The following is a 22,500-nucleotide window of genomic DNA, read 5'->3' as shown; positions in this document are numbered from 1 at the left end:
ATGTGTCATGTTTTTGGGTCACTGACAGTGTCTTCTACTTGGCTGTGACGGTCTGTCTGTCTGTCTGTCTGTCTGTCTGTCTGTCTGTCTGTCTGTCTGTCTGTCTGTCTGTCTGTCTGTCTGTCTGTCTGTCTGTCTGTCTGTCTGTCTGTCTGTCTGTCTGTCTGTCTGTCTGTCTGTCTGTCTGTCTGTCGGTCTGTCTGTCGGTCTGTCTGTCGGTCTGTCGGTCTGTCTATCTACTGTATCGATCTGTCTGTCTGTCTGTCTGTCTGTCTGTCTGTCTGTCTGTCTGTCTGTCTGTCTGTCTGTCTGTCTGTCTGTCTGTCTGTCTGTCTGTCTGTCTGTCTGTCTGTCTCTCTGTCTGTCTCTCTCTTTGCCTCTATGTGTATGTGTCATTATATTGGGGTCAGTGGCAGTGGCACTGACAGCGTCTTCCTCTTGGCTGTGACGGTGACGGTGACAGCGTCTCTTAATAAAAAGTGTAATACATCAGAGTGGTGGGGCAGCTGGCTGGAGGTTGTACACATGGCAGTGAATCAGTCGTCCCATCATACTTAATACTTAACCCCCCCCGACAGTCAGCGCTCCCACCACAGCCAAGAGTCAACACGCATCGACATTACCCTTAACTGTGATATTAGTTTTTATTACAGAGACACAAAGCCGATTTTGATTGCGCTATCATGAACCCTATAGTCTGGGACGCATTGCGTCGGAGCTTGGACAGCAGGGGCGCGGCCACTGCGTTGTGATTCAAATCAACAGCCAATGAAGAAAAGGGGGCGGGATCCACATGCACTGGGTGTTGCATCTAAATAGGATCGACGGGAAGCAATTTCCCCTTGAGAAATTGCGGCCGCCATTGTTGTGTACTGCTGTTTGCCTCTCGTCGGACTTTTTAGACGAGTTGCACAGCTCTCAGACCGGTAAGAGGCGTGTCCGCTCAGATTCTGAGCGTAAATTACATCCCGCCCACAAATACCAGGGCTCTGGCCCAGAAGTTCCTCGCCGAGCTGGCGAAAACTTCTGGGAACTCAGATTATGAACCCTATAGCTTCCCTATTCTAGGCATGCCATTATAATAGGCAAACATTTGATGAAAATAGCAGATATTTTATCCCACAATTTTGCAACCCTTTTTTCACCCAGTGCCAATTGTCTAAGTGATCCTGTGCGCTACACTCCCCCTGCCAGCCTAGGGAGCCCGATCGAACCCAGGACCTTCTAGCTGTGAGGCGCCACCGCTACAGACTGCGCCACCGTGCCCCCTAAATTTTTTTTTTGCAGATCTACAAGCTCCGCTTGACCTATTCAGACAGGATAACTCCCTCTACAAGCTCAGTTTGCAGATCAGCTTGTGAGCTTGTAGATCGGCTATTTTCGGCAAAAGGGATTTAGTTTAGAGAGAGAAAAAAAGAGGAAAAAAAAAAAAAAAAAAAAACTTAATCCAACCTAGAAACAGACAGGTTTGTGACCAAAGCTGTGTTTTTTCTGGCAAATGTATTTCAGTGGCATCTGACTGATTCAGGTCACATTTGTTGAAGAAAAAAAATTCGTACTGATACAAACACACCCTCAAGGACCCCTGGGCGGGGGGGGGGGTCCTGACTCTGTCTATGCCTTTTGATGCTGCTTATTAATTGATGTTTGTCGTCTCCTTCTTCTCTCTGTGTCTCTCTTTGCAGACAGCCGTTCCCGGCCGGTGACAGAGTGACTTTCAACGGCAAGGAGTGCATCTGCCAAAAGTGCACCGAGCCCCTGCCCGACAACAGCCCCGCCCCCATACAGGCTGTCCACAGTCAGTACACACACGCACACACACGCATGCACGCACATGCACACACACACACACACACACACACACACACACACACACGCACGCCAGTGGTGTTAAGTAACTAAGTACATTTACTCAAGTACAATTTTGAGGAACTTTTACTTTACTGGAGTATTTCCAGTTTTCCAATACTTTAACTTCTACTCCACTACATCTCAGAGGCAAATATTGTGCTTTTACTCCACTACAATTATTTGAAAACTTTAGTTACTAGTTACTTTGTAGATTTGGATTATTATTACAAAACATATAACCACTTCAGCCCTATATATCTTTCGGCCATTTGAAAATAGCCGATCTACAAGCTGACAATGCGTCGCGATGCGACACATTGTGAGCTTGTAGATCTGCTATTTTCAAAATATATTTTTTCACATTTTGAACTTTGTACTTTTACTCAAGTACATTTTCAATTCTGGACTTTTACTTGTAACAGAGTATTTCTGCATTGCAGTATTTTTACTTAAGTAAAAAATGTGAGTACTTTTTCCACCACCCACCCACACGCACGCACGCACGCACGCAAACACACACACACACACACACACACACACACACACACACACACACACACACACACACACACACACACACACACACACACACACACACACACACACACACACACACACACACAGTCTATCTCGTTTTCTGTCTCCTATTCATTCATTTCCTATTCAGTCTTTTTGCCTTTTTGTAGAGTCTTCCATTTGCTCATCAGTTCCAGTCCATCCTTTTCACTTTGTCACTTTGTTGTCATCCCCTCATCCTTATGTGGGACAATCCTGCCTTTGTGCCAACAGTCTATTTCACTTGACTCACCGCTGGCCTCTCTTTCCCTCCATCTCTCTCTCCCTCTCTTTCTCTCTCTGTCTGTCTGTCTCTCCATCCCTCTCTCTTCCTGTCTGTCCCACCCTTAATTATTTGACTGCCAGAGTGATAGTGTAATAGTGTCACCCCACTGCCAGAGAAAAAGTGTGATTTTTACTGTACCTTTGAAAAATCATGGAATATTCTCTGTGACCTCCATCCTTGCGGTGATCGGCTTTTTTGCCATAAAGCAAGAGGAACAGAGATATGGCCGTTTCCCTGCCGGAAATAAACAGGAAGAAAACCAGCTTTTATTTTGTAAAATGACGTCATTTATGCTTCTCTCATTCACTGGCAGTCAAAGAGTTAATTCTTCCACATTATCCCTCCTCCCATTCCTCCCCACCTCTCTGTGCCTCTCCCTCCCACTGTCTCCTCTCTCCCACACCCTCTCACCCTCTCACCCTCTGTCTTATATTGCATGTAGATATCTACATATACCTACAGTAGGGGCCCTAGGGCTGTCACGATTATACATTTGACGATTAATTGTCACTCTAATAATTGCGATTAACGATTTAATTGTGTGTTTGGCATTGGAACATTGGAACATATGAATACAAATTTTATTTCTGTTTGCCTCTAGGCTTCGTCATCAAAAATTGCACAGGCCAGATATGACAAATAACTTAAATATACAAAGACATTATTGACATATTTAATAGTTTTATACATTTGAAAATAGCAGAAATAGCTGATCTACAAGCTTACAACGCGTCACTTTTTGCGTCTAACCTCATGTGTATGCTGTACCTGCTTCTATTCTATGCTGTGTATATTTTTTCTTTTCTGTTTCATTTCTTCTCTCTCTCTCGCTCTCTCTCTCACACACAGACTGTTGTGGCTGTGGTAAGGAGTTTAAGAATGAGCAGTCTCTGGTGGCTCTGGAGAAGCACTGGCACCTGGGCTGTTTTAAGTGCAAGGTGTGCAACAAGGTGCTCAACGCCGAGTACATCAGCAAGTAAGTTACATAATACTCCCAGTCCCCTTAGTAGAATTATTTCAAAACAACGTAAAACAGGGTTCTTCAATAGAGGGTCCTGAGAGATACTGCAGGGGGGGGCACCAAATCTTTGTGTGATAGGGATGATTTTTTTTTTTTTACATTAACCACTTGAAACCCCTCGCATCCCTATCCTGGGGGGAACATTAGACATTGCGACTCGTTGTGAGCTTGTAGATCGGCTATTTTCACCGAAGAGATTTGGTGTATAGAGGGAAAAAAGAGCAGACCAAGACAAAGGTCAAGTTTACAAAGTATTGAGGATTTAAATGGTTAAATGTTACATTTAACATGAATTTGGGGGTCCCTGCTTCATCCCTCTCTCTCAGCTAAGGGGTCCTTGGCCCGATAAAGCGTTGAAGACCCCTGACATAAAAACATATGGTAAAAGTTGAGGTCTTTCCTTGGCCTACTGGCAGCGTGCACAAGAGATTTGGCGCTGACCGACAGTGTTGTAAAGTAACTAAGTACATTTACTCACGTACTGTACTTAAGTGCAATTTTGTTATTTTTACTTTACTGGAGTATTTCCAATTTTCAATACTTTTACTTCTACTCCACTACATCTCAGAGACAAATATTGTACTTTTACTCCACTACAATTATTTGAAAACTTTAGTTACTAGTTACTTTGCGGATGTAAATTATTATATTATAAAACATACATTTACCACTTTAGCCCCATTTTATACCTAGGCTATTTGAAAATAGCCGATATACAAGCTCACAATGCGTCGCATCGTGACGCGTTGTGAGCGTGTAGATCTGCTATTTTCAAACATTTTAGTTCTTTTACTTTTGATACTTTGATACTTGATACTTGCTCAAGTAACATTTTGAACAGAGGCCTTTTACTTGTAACAGAGTATTTTTATATGGTGGTATTGCTACTTTTTACTTTAAGTAAAAAGATTTGGTACTTTTTCCACCACTGTTGACCGATCCAATGGTTTTTCGAGACGAGCCCCGGACAAACAGACCCATTTGTAGACCCCCGCTTCTTACAGAGCCACACCATAAAAGTCAACATCAGATTGCTCTGGCCCCATGTAGAGAGGAAAATAAATGAAGATTCCTGCAGCCTTTTTTGCTGAGGCACAAGAAATGCAACATAACCAGTGTGCTCCACATTCAGGTCTAATTTGAGAACATCTGAGAAGGAACAGCTTACACTGGCTGATTCAGCACTAATGGTGGAAGAGATTACCGTATTAAATTATAGATAGAAACAGGGTTGGAATATTTACGGTGGGGATAGGTTGTTTTATCACTGCTTTTGCCAGGACTGAATGAAATGCATGCATTTTCTTTGGGGAAATATAGACCGTCTGATATGATTGATATTCATGTTTGATGGTATAAAAATGTTACAATTTAATTAAAATATATATATTGTTGCTGTCCGGCAGAAACCAGCTAACAATTTTTTTTTCTTTTTCCCATAAATCAGTGCTATTGGACAGTCTTTAGGTCTGTGTGTTGATTAAAAAATATATTGAACCAATGAAAAGTATTAAAAGTGCTTCTGACAAAACCAGCTAACTCCATTGGATCCTCAAACTTTCTGCTAAACCAGCTAACTCCACCAAAGGGGGGGGGTGGAGTTAGCTGGTTCTGCTGACGCCAGGCTCCACCCCCTTTTGACCTCCAACCTCATGAGCTTGGAGGTCCATTAAGCTGTTCTTATCAATGATGAACAAAACCTCCTAACTCCACTTTTTGTTTTTGTCATTTCCTGAAATATGAACATTTTGGAGTTAGCTGGTTTCTGCCGGCCAGCAGACATATATTTTAACCACATTAACCCTGGCATCTATATTTTGGGTACATTTATTCAAATGTGTTAACATTTTTAAAAGATTTTCAAAATGTTAAAAAAAAATAAAGAAAATAAATAAATATATATATATAAAATCTTGTATGTCTGCTGTTTTCTGTATTATGTATATAGAGAGTATAAAAGAATGTCCACGACCACCCCTCTGTTTAAAATAAAAAAATGTTTTACTCTGGATAGAAAGAGTATTATCCTAGATACTGTAGATATTGATGACTGATAGTGAAGCACTGTTGCTATGTACATGTAGTAAGTACTCTTATCTGTTCATCTTGTCACTGACAGGTGTTTTGTCCACTGAAGCCCTGTGTTGTCACCATGGTCTTGTTTTAATCATTAGCTATAAGGGAATGTCTTTGTGTCACTGCCTTACTACAACAACAAAGTAAACAAACACTGTCTAACTCCTTTCTGTTTGGTTTTTAAGGTCACGGGTCATGACTAGAGTGTGACACTGTGTTGGAAATGTACTAAATCTTGTGTGGCAAATTGCCCCTCTTCTGCAGTGGTGGAAAAAGTACTCAAATGTTTTACTTAAGTAAAAGTATCAATACTACAATGTAGAAATACTCTGTTACAAGTGAAAGTCCGGAATTAAAAATGTACTTGAGTAAAAGCACACAAATATTGGTATCAAAATGTACTTAAAGTGCCAAAGAAGAAAGTACTCATTATGCAGAATGTCCCATTTCAAGTTTTCAAATGTATAAAAAATCTTTTGAAAATAGCAGATCTACAAGCTCACATTGCGCCGCATCACAACACATTGTGAGCTTGTAGATCGGCTATGTTCAAATGGCCGAAATGTATACATAGTCAGGTTCACTATGTAATTTTGTTGGATTTTTTTGAAGATTTGTAAAACTATACATTTTTGGAAAGGTTATTGTCTAAGGAATCAGAAAATCAATGTTTGCATTTGCCCAGATGTGTATATGGCGGCCATATTGGCATTTACAAAATGGCCACCCTAAAATGTACTTTTTCTTATATCTCGTTCTCTAAATAAGCTGGAACATTGATTTAACTGCTAAACCTACATTTTCAGTGTCAAGGAATCCAATGGTGGTAGTTATAAAGCTACAAAACTTTATAACATTAACCCTTAGATGCATGACTGAGTCCAAAATGACCAGATGTGGTTGTTTGGTTGCAATATCTTTGTAATAAAAAAATCATTTATCAATTCATATTGAAGATTTGCAAAACTATACATTTTTGGAAAGGTTATTGTCTAAGGAATCAGAAAATCAATGTTTGCATTTACCCTGATGTCTGTGGCGGCCATATTGGAATTGACAAAATGCCCGACGTAAAATGTATGTTTCGTAATATCTTGGCTTCTACATGGAACATCGTTTTTAATGGCTCAGGGTCAAGGAATCCAATAGTGCAAGTTATCATTTCATTTTTTTGTATCATCCCATTGACATAATCCACCATATAGGTAAAAAACAGCACAGCCCAGGCAGTCAGTCAGATACTAACTCAGTGTTCTTTTTATTTATTTTAACTGTGAACTTTGGATTTGTGTAACCGTCTTAAACATCATGACATGTGTAATCATAGACATCTCTATGCATCATCATAATCATCATCATCATCACAGCTTGGCAATCGTCATCGTTCTGGCACTGGCTGCTGCACTGACACATTTCAGTACAGGGTAAGTCCTTAGCTTTTCAGAAACATCTGCCAGAAGAACAGTTAGATTTACACTTGCATTGAACCATCTCAAGGATAGCCTTTGGGGCTGGGAGGACCTCTGTGGTCGTTGGTTTCAGCATGCCATCCAAGTGTTTTTTGCAGGGGATCCAGCTGTGGATCCTTCAGAGCAATGGCTGCTTGTGTCCATGCCCTTGTTTGGACATGGACTCTCAAGATGTGCTGCTTCAGAGCTCCAGGTGTTGGAGGGAGCTTGTCACTTTCTGCCCTGTGTTTGCAGAACAGATGCCATCGCAGTTCGTGGATTGTCTTGATGTTGATACCCAAGCTGCACATACAAAGGACTCCAGTGTTGACAACATTTTTTCCATCACTTCTGCTTCATCCAAAAGCATCTGCAGAGCATTGATAACATCTTCATCCGTTTTGAGGTAGACCTGCAGCCAGGTTGCCTTGCCTATACGGGAGAACCTCCCTGTGTTGTCAGCCCCAGTGAATGCATGGAAGGCTGGCAAAGCCTTTGCTCTTTCTTTACCTAGAACTCGCCACAGTGGTTCAATCTGCATAACACCAGAGGCCATAGAAATGGACGTGTTCTTCAGCAGGAGGTCATAGTTTGCTGTGACTAGCACTAAAACCTCCGATCTGGGGAGAAAAATACCAACTGTGCGTCAGGTGGGTTTCGCTGTGAAGCCAGCACAGCCTTGTGGATCAGCAGTGTGTCTGCTTCTTTGTTGTTATTTTCTTCAAAGACCGGGTCTTTGTTGCTCCTAGTGTATCCAGAAGCAGACGTGATGATCAGCTTGGAGGATCCCCTGTTGTACTCTAGAGTTTTGGTAGCAAGATAGTCAGCCAGATCAGCCTTCGTCTTGTCATGGGAGAGGAACCTGCTCATCGGGATGTTTGATGGTAGGCAAGGCAACCTGAGGTAGACCAGCTGCAGGTCTACCTCAAAACGGATGAAGATGTTATCAATGATCTGCAGACGCTTTTGGATGAAGCAGAAGTGACGGAAGGAATGCTGTCAACACTGGAGTCCTTTGTATGTGCAGCTTACTCACCCAAGGGTATCAACATCAAGACAATCCCTGAACTGCAATGGCATCTGTTCCGCAAACACGGGGCAGAAAGTGACAAGCTCCCTCCAACACCTGTAGCACTGAAGCAGCACAGCTGGATCCCCTGCAAAATGGGTACTTTAAATGGTACTTGGAACACTTGGATGGCATGCTGAAACCAACGACCAGAGGTCCTCCCAGCCCCAAAGGCTATCCTTGAGATGGTTCAATGCAAGTGTAAATCTGACTGTTCTTCTGGCAGATGTTCCTGCAAAGCTAAGGACTTAGCCTGTACTGAAATGTGTCAGTGCAGCAGCCAGTGCCAGAACGATGACGATTCCCAAGCTGTGATGCACGAAAGTGATGATGATGATGATGATTATGATGATGCATAGAGACTGTCTACACAAACATCCAAAGTTCACAGTTAAAAGAAATACAAATAAGTTAAAAGAAGTTAGTATCTGACTGACTGCCTGGGCTGTGCTGTTTTTTACCCATATGGTAGATTATGTCAATGGGATGATACAAAAAAATGAAACGATAACATGCACCATTGGATTCCTTGACCCTGAAAATGTAGGTTTAGCCATTAAAAACAAAGTTCCATCTTATTTAGAAGCCAAGATATTACAAAACATACATTTTAATGCGGCCATTTTTTCAATTCCAATATGGCCGCCACAGACATCTGGGCAAATGCAAACATTGATTTTCTGATTCCTTAGACAATAACCTTTCCAAAAATGTATAGTTTTGCAAATCTTCAATATGAATTGATCAATGATTTTTTTAATACAAAGATATTGCAAGAAAACAACCACATCTGGTCATTTTGGACTCAGTCATGCATCTAAGGGTTAATGTTGTAAAGTTTTGTAGCTTTATAACTACCACCATTGGATTCCTTGACACTGACAATGTAGGTATAGCAGTTAAAATCAATTTTCCAGCTTATTTAGAGGCAGAGATATAAAAAACATACATTTTAGGGTGGCCATTTTGTAAATGTCAATATGGCCACCATATACACATCTGGGCAAATGCAAACATTGCTTTTCTGATTCCTTAGACAATAACCTTTCCAAAAATGTATAGTTTTGCAAATCTTCAAAAAAATCCAACAACATTTTAAATCAAAGCATAAGGAACCAGACTAACAGGGCTGAAGTGGTTAATGTATGTTTTGTAATAATAATCTAAATCTACAAATTAACTAGTAACTGAAGACTTCAAATAAATGTAGTGGAGTAAAAGTGTAATATTTGGATCCGAGATGTAGTGGAGTAGAAGTAAAAGTATTGAAAATTGGAAATACTCAAGTAAAGTACAAATACCTCAAAATGCACTTAGTTACTTTCCACCACTGCTCTTCTGTGTAGCATTTCTATAACGTTTGGGGGACAAACTTGTGCACACATGGAACCAAAGGGGACCCTGGTACACTCTCAGAGTTAAAGGAACACAGTGTATAGATTAGTCACAGATTTATCAAATTGTCTCAAATGGGGGTCCGTGACCTAATGCAATATCAAACTGGGGGGGGGTCGTTCAAATTAAAAAAGATTGAGAAACGCTGACCTACTTTCTGTGTGTGTGTGTGTGTGTGTGTGTGTGTGTGTGTGTGTGTGCGTGTGCGTGTGCGTGTGCGTGCGCGTGCCCTTGCAGGGATGGGATCCCCTACTGTGAGATCGACTACCACGCCATGTACGGCATCCAGTGTGAAAGCTGCAAGAAGTACATCACCGGGAAAGTCCTGGAGGTGAGAGAGCACCCAATACAAACGTTGTTGTTACGTTCGAAAGCAGGGGTGTGCAACTTTGATGATGGAGAGGGCCACTATATTTCCACACTCTCCAGAGGGCCATTCTATGTCACACAAAAGTAGCAAAAATAGCCAATCTACAAGCTCAAAACGTGCCGCGTTTTAACAAGCATTTTAATCTACAAGCGTTTTAAGCTTGTAGATCGGCTATTTTTTGCTATTTTTGAATTGGAATCCTGATGGTTTTTTTGCATTTTTTAATTGGAATCCTGAAAAGTAACATTTTTATTTAAAGACGGGGTGCCGTGATTTTTTGTGATCCCCCCCCTAAAACATAATCATCAGGTATTATGGTTATACTAGGAGGAAGATTTTTTCAAAAAAGTGTACAGAAAGTGTTAAAATTATGTTTTTATGTGGACACGCCTCCAGTTCATTAAGTATACCTGGTTCTCACCTTAGCACCTCCTCCACCACCTTAGCACCACCCACCTGTCCTAGTCCCTCCTCCTCCCCATGCCCACACCTGTTGTGTTATGATAATGAGGGGGAGGGTATAATTTTACTGTCATTAAAGTGCTGTTTTTTTTCTATTGGCACGTTTGACCCTCAAGGTTTCAGCCTCCAGGAAGAAACTCAAAATAGTCAGAGAAGACATAAAACACCATAAAAACACCACCAGGGGGCTTAATCAAGTTCTATCAACCTCATAGACACATGAAAAACAGAAAAAGTGCAAAACCATGGCACGCCTCTTTAATTTCAAATGCATTTAGTTATACTTATGTTAACTTTATGAACTTAAATACAAATACATTGGACGTAAAAATACAATAGAATTTTAATACTAGTCAGTAAGCTCCTAATATGGACTGAAGTAATTAAAGCGGGTTATGTTTGCAATTTTAACAGCTGAAATCAATAATATATCAGTATTCCGATATTAACCTGCGGGCCACATTAAGTGGAGGCGGGGGCCGCATGTGGCCCCCGGGCCGCCAGTTTCCCCTGTATGTTCTAAAGTAACCTCGGCAAACCTTCAGTATTTCTTTTGCCGGTATGTCCTCGCGTTTGTTTCAAACTGAATTCCAGACAGCCAGAGGTGTCACCAAAAAGACTACTATAATAGTTCTAAAGGACTTTCAGGAAAGAACCGTGTGTTCCAATTCATCCAAATGTAGGTATTATTTTACTGTTGTTGATACTGTTCATTGGTTCAATATTTATAAAACAGAACTTAACCACACACAGACTGAACTTAACCACTTTCAAAGAAATTCAAAAAATAGTGAAAATAGCAGATCTACAAGCTCGCATGCAGGTAGATCTAGATAAAACAGGGCATTACTCTGTTCTGCCTCACAGTGGCCACATATCAACTACTGGAGAAGTGAATGCAATGGAATTCCTAAGATTGCATCATACGTATAAGAACTGTGTTCCAGAAATAAACAAACCATCCCCGGCGAGTGACGCCAGGACTCCTGTACTCTATGCAGAGGAATACCAAACCCAGTACATCTGTGTGGTACATTCTCTGTCTGCTTTCTGGATACCATGGCGCCCCACTGTACATTTAGTGAATGTGCAATGCAGTGTAATGCAGTGAGGAGGGAGGTTGGAGGGACTAATGGGGTGAAATCAGACAGCCACGCATTATGTATGAGGCTGGATGTAGTGCTGCCTGTTTGATGCAGGGACTTGTAGAGGCACACAATGTGTGCACAATATCTCTCTCTCTCTCTCTCTCTCTCTCTCTCTCTCTCTCTCTCTCTCTCTCGCTCCATCTCTCTCTCTAATGACTGTCTCCTGACTCCAACATCGTGCTCGCTCTACACTGGGCTAATAGCTTTGACCCACTCTCTGTTTGAAGGACACACACACACACACACACACACACACACACACACACACACACACACACACACACACACACACACACACACACACACACACACACACACACACACACACACACACACACACACCACACACACACACACACACACACACACACACACACACACACACGCGTACTGTAAAATGCACAATAACCCACAAATGCTTGAATACACAGGCACACAGAGGCAGACACAACAGTGAGTGGTGAGGCTGCACCAGCCTGCATGCATGCATTACACAGATGATTGACCCGTGTTTCATTAGCTCCAACATAGCATAACATTGCACGCACGCACGCTTGCATTATTTGTGCGGACATCAGCATTTTAGGGTGGCGATTTTATGAATACCATTTTACTTATTTTTCTCGTTTTGAACCCTCAAAATGTGTATGTAATGTATAATTTTATTGAAAAGCATAAGTCATAATTTAAGTAGATAAAGCAGATGTCTCCAACAAAAAACCTGGCTGGGAAACTAAGCTGCCGAACAAACTGAGGAATTACTGAATCAAACAAACAATATGCTCTGTGTGGTCATGCTCGTTGTGGCCCAGGTGGAAGAGAAAAAAACATTGGGAAAGGTGGCTATTTTATAGTGATTGGAGGCCCTGGCCAGCTGCCTCCAATCCAACTTTAATTGGAATTCAGTCAGATAACTCACAAATAGATTGAACCAATATTATAGAATGAGAATACAAGAGTGGATGTAATATTTTTCTCTTGGCGTTCAGGCTCTGCTACATTATTCTCCCTTCTCAGCACAATTTAGACAACCATCATTAACCGTTAAGAGCAGGGAACACCAATAGCAGAGCCCACTGGTGGCGCTGGGGTGGCGGTGGGAGCAAACGCCACATGACAACAAACCAGAGCACACAAAGCGGAAGGAACACAGATTTAGGTGAGCTTAACTCTTTAAGACCTGGAACGCTAATGCTTTGAGCTAAAAAGCATTATTTGACACTTTGGCTATTCGAAAATAGCAGATATGCAGATATACAAGCTCATAGCACGGCACAGAGTGCCGCACTATGAGCTCGTAGATCTGCTATTTTTGAAAAATCGTGAGAATATGTGCAAATCTTTGAATATATATTGTTTTAAAGCATTTTTAACTCAAATCTTTGCTTCTGGGGGGTCCCTGGAACAACATATTTTAAGATGGGGTCGGCGGCCAAATACATATCATTTTGGGGGTCCTTGATATGAAAAAGTTTGAGAACCTCTGATATAGAAACATAGGTTTTTCAGAAAACTGATTTAGAAGACATTTGTCAGTGTATGACGTATAGGTCTTACATGACGCTGTACACAGCCACATACAGTAGTAATGAGCATGCATGTAACCTCTCGAGTGTATACTGCCTGAACTAACCTCGCAGGCTACGTATGATTTGATGAAACAAATACATGAGCGGACAAAATGCGGAACTGGAACGAAAATTGATCAGTTATCTTTGTGTGGTTCCCTTCCCTGTTTAGACAAATTTGTGTTTTCTAACGAGCTGGAGAGAACGAACACTCTAACCAATGATTACTATCGGAATATAGCACAGGAAAAAAATTCTTCTTCTTAACAAAAACATATCGCTTACACCCCCTAAGATTGAAAACACTGCTTTCTCACAAGTATTTGTGAGATAATAGTGTAACACAGGCTTACTGTCTAGACCTGAATGACCTCACACTGAGAGAGAGAGAGAGAGAGAGAGAGAGAGAGAGAGAGAGAGAGAGAGAGAGAGAGAGAGAGAGAGAGAGAGAGAGAACCAGGACAAGTGTGGAACGACACAAAGGAAAGGGCGACGGTTTGGAGGGGAACAACAGTTCATTAGAGCAAGAGAGAGATAATGAGAGAGGGAGAGAGAGAGAGAGAGAGAGAGAGAGAGAGAGAGAGAGAGAGAGAGAGAGAGAGAGAGAGAGAGAGAGAAAGGGGGGGGGTCAGGTAGAGATGTGATTTGGGTGAACAGGCCCCTTGTTCTCCTGCCATGCGACATGAGATACTCTCTCAGGGTGGAGAGAGAGAGAAGGGGGGAGAGAGAGAGAGGCAGAGAGAGAGAGAGAGAGAGAGGCAGAGAGAGAGAGAAGGGGGGAGAGAGAGAGGCAGAGAGAGAGAGAGAGAGGCAGAGAGAGAGAGAAGGGGGAGAGAGAGAGGCAGAGAGAGAGAGAGGCAGAGAGAGAGAGAGAGAGAGAGAGAGAGAGAGAGAGAGAGAGAGAGAGAGAGAGAGAGAGAGGCAGAGAGGAGAGAGAGAGAGAGAGAGAGAGAGAGAGAGAGAGGAGAGAGAGAGAGAGAGAGAGAGAGAGAGAGGGGGGGGCAGAGGAGAGGAATAAAGCTGTTGGTAAAGGGTGGGGGGATGAAGGGGAAGCCCTGCAACACACAGGGTTATGGAAGATGCAACAAAGCAACCCTCACATCACTCCCTCTCTCCTCTCCTCTAAATTCATCACTCCCTCCACTCTCTCTCTCTCTCTCATGTATCCGGTTCCGAAGCTCTCAGAGAAAGCGTCGGAAACATAAGAAATGGAATGAACGTGCGTGTTTGTCAGTGTGTGAGTGTGTGTTTGTGTGTGTGTGTGTGTGTGTGTGTGTGTGCGTGCGTGCGTGTGTGTGTGTGTGTGTGTGCAGGATGCTTTGAATGACATCACCAAATAGATTACATACATTCCTCTCTCTTTGTGTTGGCATATCACATGTTCTTTCTTATTGTGTGTGTGTGTGTGTGTGTGTGTGTGTGTGTGTGTGTGTGTGTGTGTGTGTGTGTGTGTGTGTGTGTGTGTGTGTGTGTGTGTGTGTGTGTGTGTGTGTGTGTGTGTGTGTGTGTGTGCGCGTGCGTGCGTGTGTGTATATAGGGATGCATCATTGCAGAGTTCAGAGTACAGTCTTTTGATCCGAAGTGTTTGTTTGTATGTGTGTGTGTGTGTGTGTGTGTGTGTGTGTGTGTGTGTGTGTGTGTGTGTGTGTGTGTGTGTGTGTGTGTGTGTGTGTGTGTGTGTGTGTGTGTGTGTGTGTGCGTGTGTGCTCGTATGCGCGTGCATGCAAACAGTACGGCGATGCATCCTTGCAGCATAGGGAGTGGAGGGGTCATTGCGGTCTTTGGCTCCAAGCAAACACCACACAACCATTGTTCTCCTATCAATAAACTACCACAGGCTCCTATGTCACAGTCAACTCTCCACCATGTGTACATACACGCATACATGCATACATGCTGCCCTTTGGAGGTCTTTACTACACCTCACGATCAAATGACAGCACCACGTGGGCAAAGCATTCCATTCCATGTGGAGGCGTGTGCACACAGGGATGGCCTTCTGAAATGCCGGCTGAAGGAAGGTAGCCCCCCCTTTTTAAATGTCACGGCTTTTGGTTCGGGATCAAAGCCTGTTTGCACGGGTACAGGCCAGCAGTCAACTGGCCTATGCGTCATGGATGCTAGGTTTGATGTTTATCCGGTATCCTAGTTACTTTGAAGAATGGAAATCGGTGGTACCCCAGCTTTAACCCATTAAGACCTGAGACGATTCTTTAAAAAAATCTAAATCCTAACATTTTTTTGGAAAAAAATAATAATAATAATCTAGATTTTTCAAAAATAGCAGATCTGAGCTGTAGATCTGCTATTTTTGAATCGCAAATAAATCTTAAGTGACACAGATGCTGCGTTTCAGGTCTTAATGGATTAATTGTGGATCAGGGCCCACTTCAAAACTCAAAAGCGTTGCATTTTCAGAGCGGGTTTATTTTAACACATTGATTGCCAAGATCGCATCGATGCGTTCTTTCAAATCCATCGCTGGAGTGCCAGCATTCAAAAGAACGCATTGATGCGTTCTTTTTAATTTTCATTGTTTAATCTGTGATCGCACGGCTGTGTTTATTTCTCATCAGCACTTTCGTTTTCCACTTACGTCACACTCAACCGGAGCCGGATGTAAAAAAAAAAATATTTTCCGGGTCTCATTGTTTTTCTCCGGTCATTTTCGTCCAGAATAGGGAATAACACGTTTTTTCACACGGTATAAAAACGAACGGACAGCTCAACTTCTATTTTCTTTGGTCCGGGTGACTAACAGTCATTGTCTTCGTGTATCACATCGTTTTCAGGCCGATCAGCGGGTCAGGGATTGTCGAAAACATAACATCCGGTGAATGACAGGATATGACGTGGGCCTGTTTGGGAGGGGGCGAGCGAGGTGATCAATGTGTGGATTTGCTGCTCTCTACTGGTGGAACTGTCCTACGTGCTTGACTCCACAATCAGAGAATTTATTTGAATGAAAAATTACAAAACAAAAACATTTAAAAACACGCAAATTGCTGGCACAGGGGTGAGTACATTATGAATAAACTCTGGCAGTCAATGTGTTAATGATCAATCAATTGATTGTTCCGGCTTGGATCAAAGGAACTAACATAGTAAAGTATAGAGTACATAAGTCCTGACGTCACTCGTTCATCCCCTGGGTCACGGTAGTAATTTCTCTTTGGAGAATAACATTGGGTCATCTTAGAATCGTCTCATATAAGATATGTGGTCCAAAAATTAACAAACCGTCTCTCCGATATTGTCAGGGAGGTGGCTCTGTATCGTTTACGATAATCAGTCACTCATATTTGATACAGTCTATTTCTGGCGAAAATGTAACTAATGCGGTGGAAGTAACATTAGCGTTTTCTCACCGTCAGTTGATGCTTCATATCCATAAGAGTCAAACCGCCGGGATCATTTGTTTATTTGTTTATTTTTGGAACACAGTTCTTATTTGACGCGATATTTGACGCAGGAATTCAGAATGGGGGGGGAAAAAACGCGACCCAGGTAGGATGCGTACATTACGTCAGACATTGGTGCTCTATGCTTTAAAGGTTTCATGACTTTCAGTTTTACCACACATTAAAAGTCTTTGTCATGGTCCTTCAAACACATTTTTAAAGCCTTTTCAACTGCAATGAAAAAAAAATCTTTGCCTGCGGGTGTCGCTGTCAATCATCGCTTCTGCTCCGCCCCCCCCCCAAAGGAAAGGATAAGGGAGGGGAGGGGCGAGGAGGAGAGTGGGCGGGATTAATGGCCTGTGACTTCACTGCCCAAGGGCCAAGCTCAGATTACTTTTCAGCCTAATTATTCAGAAAACCCCAGACCACAGAAAATCCACTGAATGTTCAAAGTTCTGGGTGTAATTTGGGTGTAATTGAGGTCATAAAACCCCCCCAAAAAACAAAAGATTAAAAAAAGTGAAAATGAATGTCATAGAACCTTTAAGTTCCTATTTATTATTCCTATTTAAAGCCTCACTAACATAACTTTTTTAATGAATACAATGTCATTTTGTCCAATATGTATGGTATAGTATATATATATACAATATAACTTATACCATTGGGGTGGTTGTATTGGGGTGGTATGAATTTTTACCTGATGGTCAAGATTCAATTTATGTGCCACGCTTGTATGTCTGCTATTTTTGAATAGCCCAAAGTATAAAATAATGGTTATAGCTAAAAATCTAAAATGACGACCAAACGTATTAAAACTTTGATTGGAATGTGCAAAGGAAACAGGAAATCAGCTGTGAAATAAACATTTGGTAGATCCATAATGATCTCGCATACAAATAGATAGAAGCCTCGCTATTGCCCAAACACAGAGTGTTTTGCCTGGAGGCGGCTCAAAGGGCCACCGTGACACCTTTCAATCTCAAAGACACCTGACTTCTGATTTTTTTATATAAATATGTATATTTTTGGGGGCTTTTCTGCCTTTGCAGCAAAACCTGTGTAAAGTTCAACACATCCAACACATCCACTGCCATTTCCGTCGGCCTCACCGGCAGTTGAAATGTATTTTTTGGGGGTAATACAGATTTACCGCCCCCTTTTTTTTTCTTTTCTTCTTCACGGAACTCGAGGCTCTGCCCGACTAATTAGCATAGATTTTGGGGCCCGGCTCGACCCGAAAACGTTGGGTCGGGTCGGGTATGGTCGGGTTCGGGCAGAATTTGAGAACTCGGAACAAACGGAACCAAACAGACCATCCATTTGGTTAAAATGTTCAGAGTTAAATAACACAGAGGGTTTTATAGTGTAAATTGTGGTCACTGAGTTAACAACTTGCATGAAATGGGGGTCAGTGACCTAATATGCATATCAAAATGGAGGACCTTAAGAACCACTGAATAAGCTCTGGCTGTGTGTGTGTGTGTGTGTGTGTGTGTGTGTGTGTGTGTGTGTGTGTGTGTGTGTGTGTGTGTGTGTGTGTGTGTGTGTGTGTGTGTGTGTGTGTGTGTGTGTGTGTGTGTGTGTGTGTGTGTGTGTGTGCATGCTCGTTCTGCCTCACTCCACAAAATCTATTCTAATCTCAGAAATGGATCACCTCCCTTGCCTGCTGGCTCCTGAAATTGTGAGATGAGGGGAGAGAGAGAACTTTAAAGGCAACTCCGCACCAAACAGACTCGTCCAGACTATTGCAGACTACTCCAGACTGCAACAGACTGGTATTCGGTTGGCAAAAGTTGCCATTTAAGTCTGTCAGCCGACTGGCCATTCATGTGCTAATTTGACTTTTAGCCTGCCAGCGTTGCCAGGTCTGCTTATTATAAGCGACTTTGGGCTTGTTTCCCTGCAAAGCCACTTAGGGATGTTCCCGAGCGTTTTTTCTTCACTGACGTGCAGTGGTGTAAAGTAACTAGTACATTTACTCAAGTACTGTACTTAAGTACAATTTTGAGGTACTTTTACTTTACTGGAGTATTTCCAATTGTCTATACTTGTACTCCACAACAATTATTTGAAATGTTTAGTTACTTTGCAGATATAAATCATTATGAAACATACATTAACCACTTTAGCCCTATTTTATACCTATAAGCTATTTGAAAATAGCAGATCTACAAGCTCACAACGTGTTGCGATGCACGCGTTCTGAGCTTGTAGATCTGCTATTTTCAAACATTTTTGTACTTTTACTTTTGGTACTTTAAGTACATTTTTATACCAATACTTTAGTACTTTTACTCAAAGGTAAATGTTGAATTCCTTTTACTTGTAACAGACTCAGGAGTACATCTATTGCATTCAAGCCTGGAATTTCGTCATTTTAGGGGCAAGGCCACTTGGCCTTTGGTGTTGTAATTTTTTGGAGGGCACAAAGGCCCTGCCCGGCCTTCCTGCCCATCCAAAAAAATAATAAAGATTTTTTAAGTCCAAAAATGATTTTTAAGTCCACGAAATAATGCATTTAACTTGAAGGTTAAGGATGATTGTATTTTAATATATTAATAAGAATAGTATAACTATCTGTGAAATATTACCCATTTATTTCACAAAATAATGTGTTAGCAAATGACCAATATTTAGTTATATAGGTCTCAATATGTCACATTCAGCCCTGGACTTCACTGACTGAAGTAGGGGTCACATTAATCACATTAGATTCACAGAATGTATTTAAGTTATTTTCATTCAAATGAAATGTGAATGAACTTGCACTAATAATGACTTTAGTTGATTTTTCACTCTTTAAAATATAGTATTTCTTAATTATTAATAATTACAGCTTGTAGATTGGCTATTTTCACGATTTTAAATGGTTTTTAAATAATAATAAAAAAGGAACATACAAGATTTCCACCCGACAGCCATAATATATAGCCAATATATGGTTCTGTATCAGTATATGAGTCCGTTTTTGCAGATTTCATTCTAATTGGCTACTATGCCTGAATATGAATTTCATGAGCCTGGGTAGGTCACCCTGGCTTGGCGGAGATATGCCCTGTAGCACACTCCGCACAGCAGCAGCAGCAGGTGAAAGCAATCACTTAATTGCTCGTTCTCTCTACTCCCTCTTTCCGTCTCCTCAATCTCTCGCTCGCTCTTTCTCTCTCAATCTTTCACTCTCCCTTTTTTCTCTCCCTCTGTCTCTCCCTCTATCTTTCTTTCCTTCTCTCTCTGCCGCTTTTTACCTCCCTCTTTCTCCCCTCCCTCCGTTTCTCTCTCCGTCTCTCTCCCTTTCTTTCTCCCTCCCGCTTTCTCCGTTCCTCTCTCTCCTCGCTCCTGGTATCTCCCTCTCTCTCACCCACTTTCTCCCACCTCTTTTCTCTCTGTCTTCCTCCCCTCTCTCTTTCTCTTTCTGTCCCCTCGCTCCCTTCCTCTCTCTCTTTCCCTCTCTCTCTCTCTTTCTCCCCCCTCTTTCTCTCCCCCCTTCCCTCACGAGAAACAGTGAATGTAGGTTTTCTTAGACATGGTCGCTTGTTTCTCTCACATAATCTGGCAACACCGACAGCCCTCTGTTGTCACTGCCACTGCGCTACCAGTCGGCTTAAAAAGCTGAACATGTTCGGTCGGCTCTGGGTCGGCCGAAAAGGTCCCGACGGACCCCCCCGACGGACCCCTACCGACTGGCGACGCTTCCCGAAGCCAATTCGGCCAAAATCGGGCGATTTGGATTGGTCTGAGCCAGCTTAACACGGACGGAGGGAGAGAGGGAGAGAGACAGAGATGGAGAGAGAGGCAGAGCGAGAGATGGAGAGAGACAGAGATGGAGAGAGAGAGATAGATGAGAGAGAGAGAGACAGACAGACAGACAGACAGACAGACAGACAGACAGACAGACAGACAGACAGACAGACAGGACAGGACAGACAGACAGACAGACAGACAGACAGACAGACAGACAGACAGAGCGAGAGAGAGAGAGACACACACACACACACACACACACACACACACACACACACACACACACACACACACACACACACCACACACACACACACACACACACACACACAGACAGAGATGGAGGGGAGAATGATAGAGAATGCCAGAAGAGGATGGTTGGAGGAAACAGATGGCCTTTATATAATAAATAGATAAATAAGGAAGTGAGCAAAAAAAGAACAAGTCTGTTCTTCTTCTCCCTCTAGGCAGGTACAGTAAGTACTGAACCTCCTCCTGCACTCCCGTAACTTTAGCACTTCAGCATCTGGTTGCCATTCCTACCCAGCTATCTCACCCCCCCGCGACACTGTAAAATTACTCACATGTTTTCTTCAGTAAAAGTATCAATACTGCAATGTCGAAATACTCTGTTACAAGCAAAAAGTCCGGAATTCAACATTTACTTGAGTAAAAGTACAAAAGTATTGGTATCAAAATCTACTTAAAGTACCTAAAGTAGAAAGTACTCATTGTGCAGAATGTCCCATTTCACAAGTTTTCAAATGTATAAAAATCTTTTGTAAATAGCAGATCTACAAGTCCACATGCGTCGCATCGTGACACATTGTGAGCTTGTAGATCGGCTATTTTCAAATGGTTGAAATGTATATAGGGCCAAACTGGGTAATGTATGCTTTGTAATAATAATGAAAATCTACAAAGTAACTAATAATTGTAGTGGAGTAAAAGTATAATATTTGCCTCTGAGATGTAGTGGAGTAGAAGTAAAAGTACTGAAAACTGGAAATACTCCAGTAAAGTAAACTTTCCCAAAAATCTTACTGAAGTACAGTACTTGAGTAAATGTACTTTAGTTACTTTACACCACTACACTGTACCACCACTGTGTCAGTAAACCTGAACCCATTCAATCCGGGAACGCATCTGTGTCATTTTAGATTTTTTAATAGCCAAAGTATAAAATAATGGTTATAGCTCAAATCTAAAATGACACAGATGCGTTCCTGGATTGAATGGGTTTATAGGAATAGCATCTCCCTGTTCGGAAAGGCTTTCCGAACTATAGTTCGGCGAGTCGGGACATGAGGTGCACAGGTTCTGAGGAACAGTTCTTTCCGAAGCTCGGAGTGATGTCAATTTGTCGTTATATCACCACCCTTTCTGGTCGTCAGAGAGAGTATGTCCACTGTATCAAATATCACAGTATTTTTGACCATATACCAAATATTGACCAAATACCCAAAATATTGATATTGTGGCGATAACGTAATTTATTTTATTTTATTAGATTTTTTTTCCATTTACAATTTTTTTTTTTTTTTAAATCACAACGCTCACAATGTGTCACTTCGTGACATGAAGTTTGTAGATCTGCATTTCTGTTCCTATTCTTGTACATTTTTGAACATTTTCCCAGGTATAAAATAGGGTTTATGTGATTAAAACCAGGAAAAGTCAACACTTATGCCGTATCAAAATATTACGATACCCAAAATCCAAGTTGATATCTAATCTAATATCGGCGTCATCCCGAAGCCTATTCCACTTGTGCAAGGAGGTGCTGTGATTGGCCAGTAGCCACTTTGAGTGGCAGTTGGGGCAAGCGCTCTCGCCAAAACATGATTCACCAAAGGTACATAACTCGAACGGCGCTGAGTCGGGCTCAAGTGAACTTCGCAACGTTTGGCACGGCGACTTGCTCGCTTTAGCTCGCTCGCCGGTGCCTCTCGTGGCTCAAGTTCGCCGGAGACGGCGCGCCTCCGTCGCGGTCAAAAACTATACTTTATCGCCCCAAAATAGTCCGCAGTCGTTGTAGGCGAGAGGCAGTTCCGCGTGCGTCACAGAAGCGGGGCGTGGTTATACAGTAGCTCAAGCGGCATAGGC

At 42.1% G+C, this 22,500-nt stretch overlaps 1 protein-coding gene across 1 annotated transcript in view; it reads left to right on the top strand.

The window, feature by feature from the left end:
• ablim2 (actin binding LIM protein family, member 2) overlaps window positions 1-22,500 on the top strand; it is a 147,941-nt gene that overhangs the window by 63,466 nt on the left and 61,975 nt on the right. Inside the window, exons 4-6 of the mRNA XM_080452056.1 lie at window positions 1,686-1,798; window positions 3,542-3,668; window positions 9,939-10,032. Of these exons, the coding sequence (XP_080308182.1) occupies window positions 1,686-1,798; window positions 3,542-3,668; window positions 9,939-10,032 (334 nt within the window). The remainder of the gene's footprint in view (window positions 1-1,685; window positions 1,799-3,541; window positions 3,669-9,938; window positions 10,033-22,500) is intronic.

This window comes from Gymnoscopelus braueri (assembly GCF_963280865.1).
Source record: "Gymnoscopelus braueri genome assembly, chromosome: 15".
NCBI classification, from domain to species: domain Eukaryota; kingdom Metazoa; phylum Chordata; class Actinopteri; order Myctophiformes; family Myctophidae; genus Gymnoscopelus; species Gymnoscopelus braueri.
Note: the sequence above shows the minus strand (reverse complement) of the source record. Positions and strands in the feature narration are given on the sequence as shown.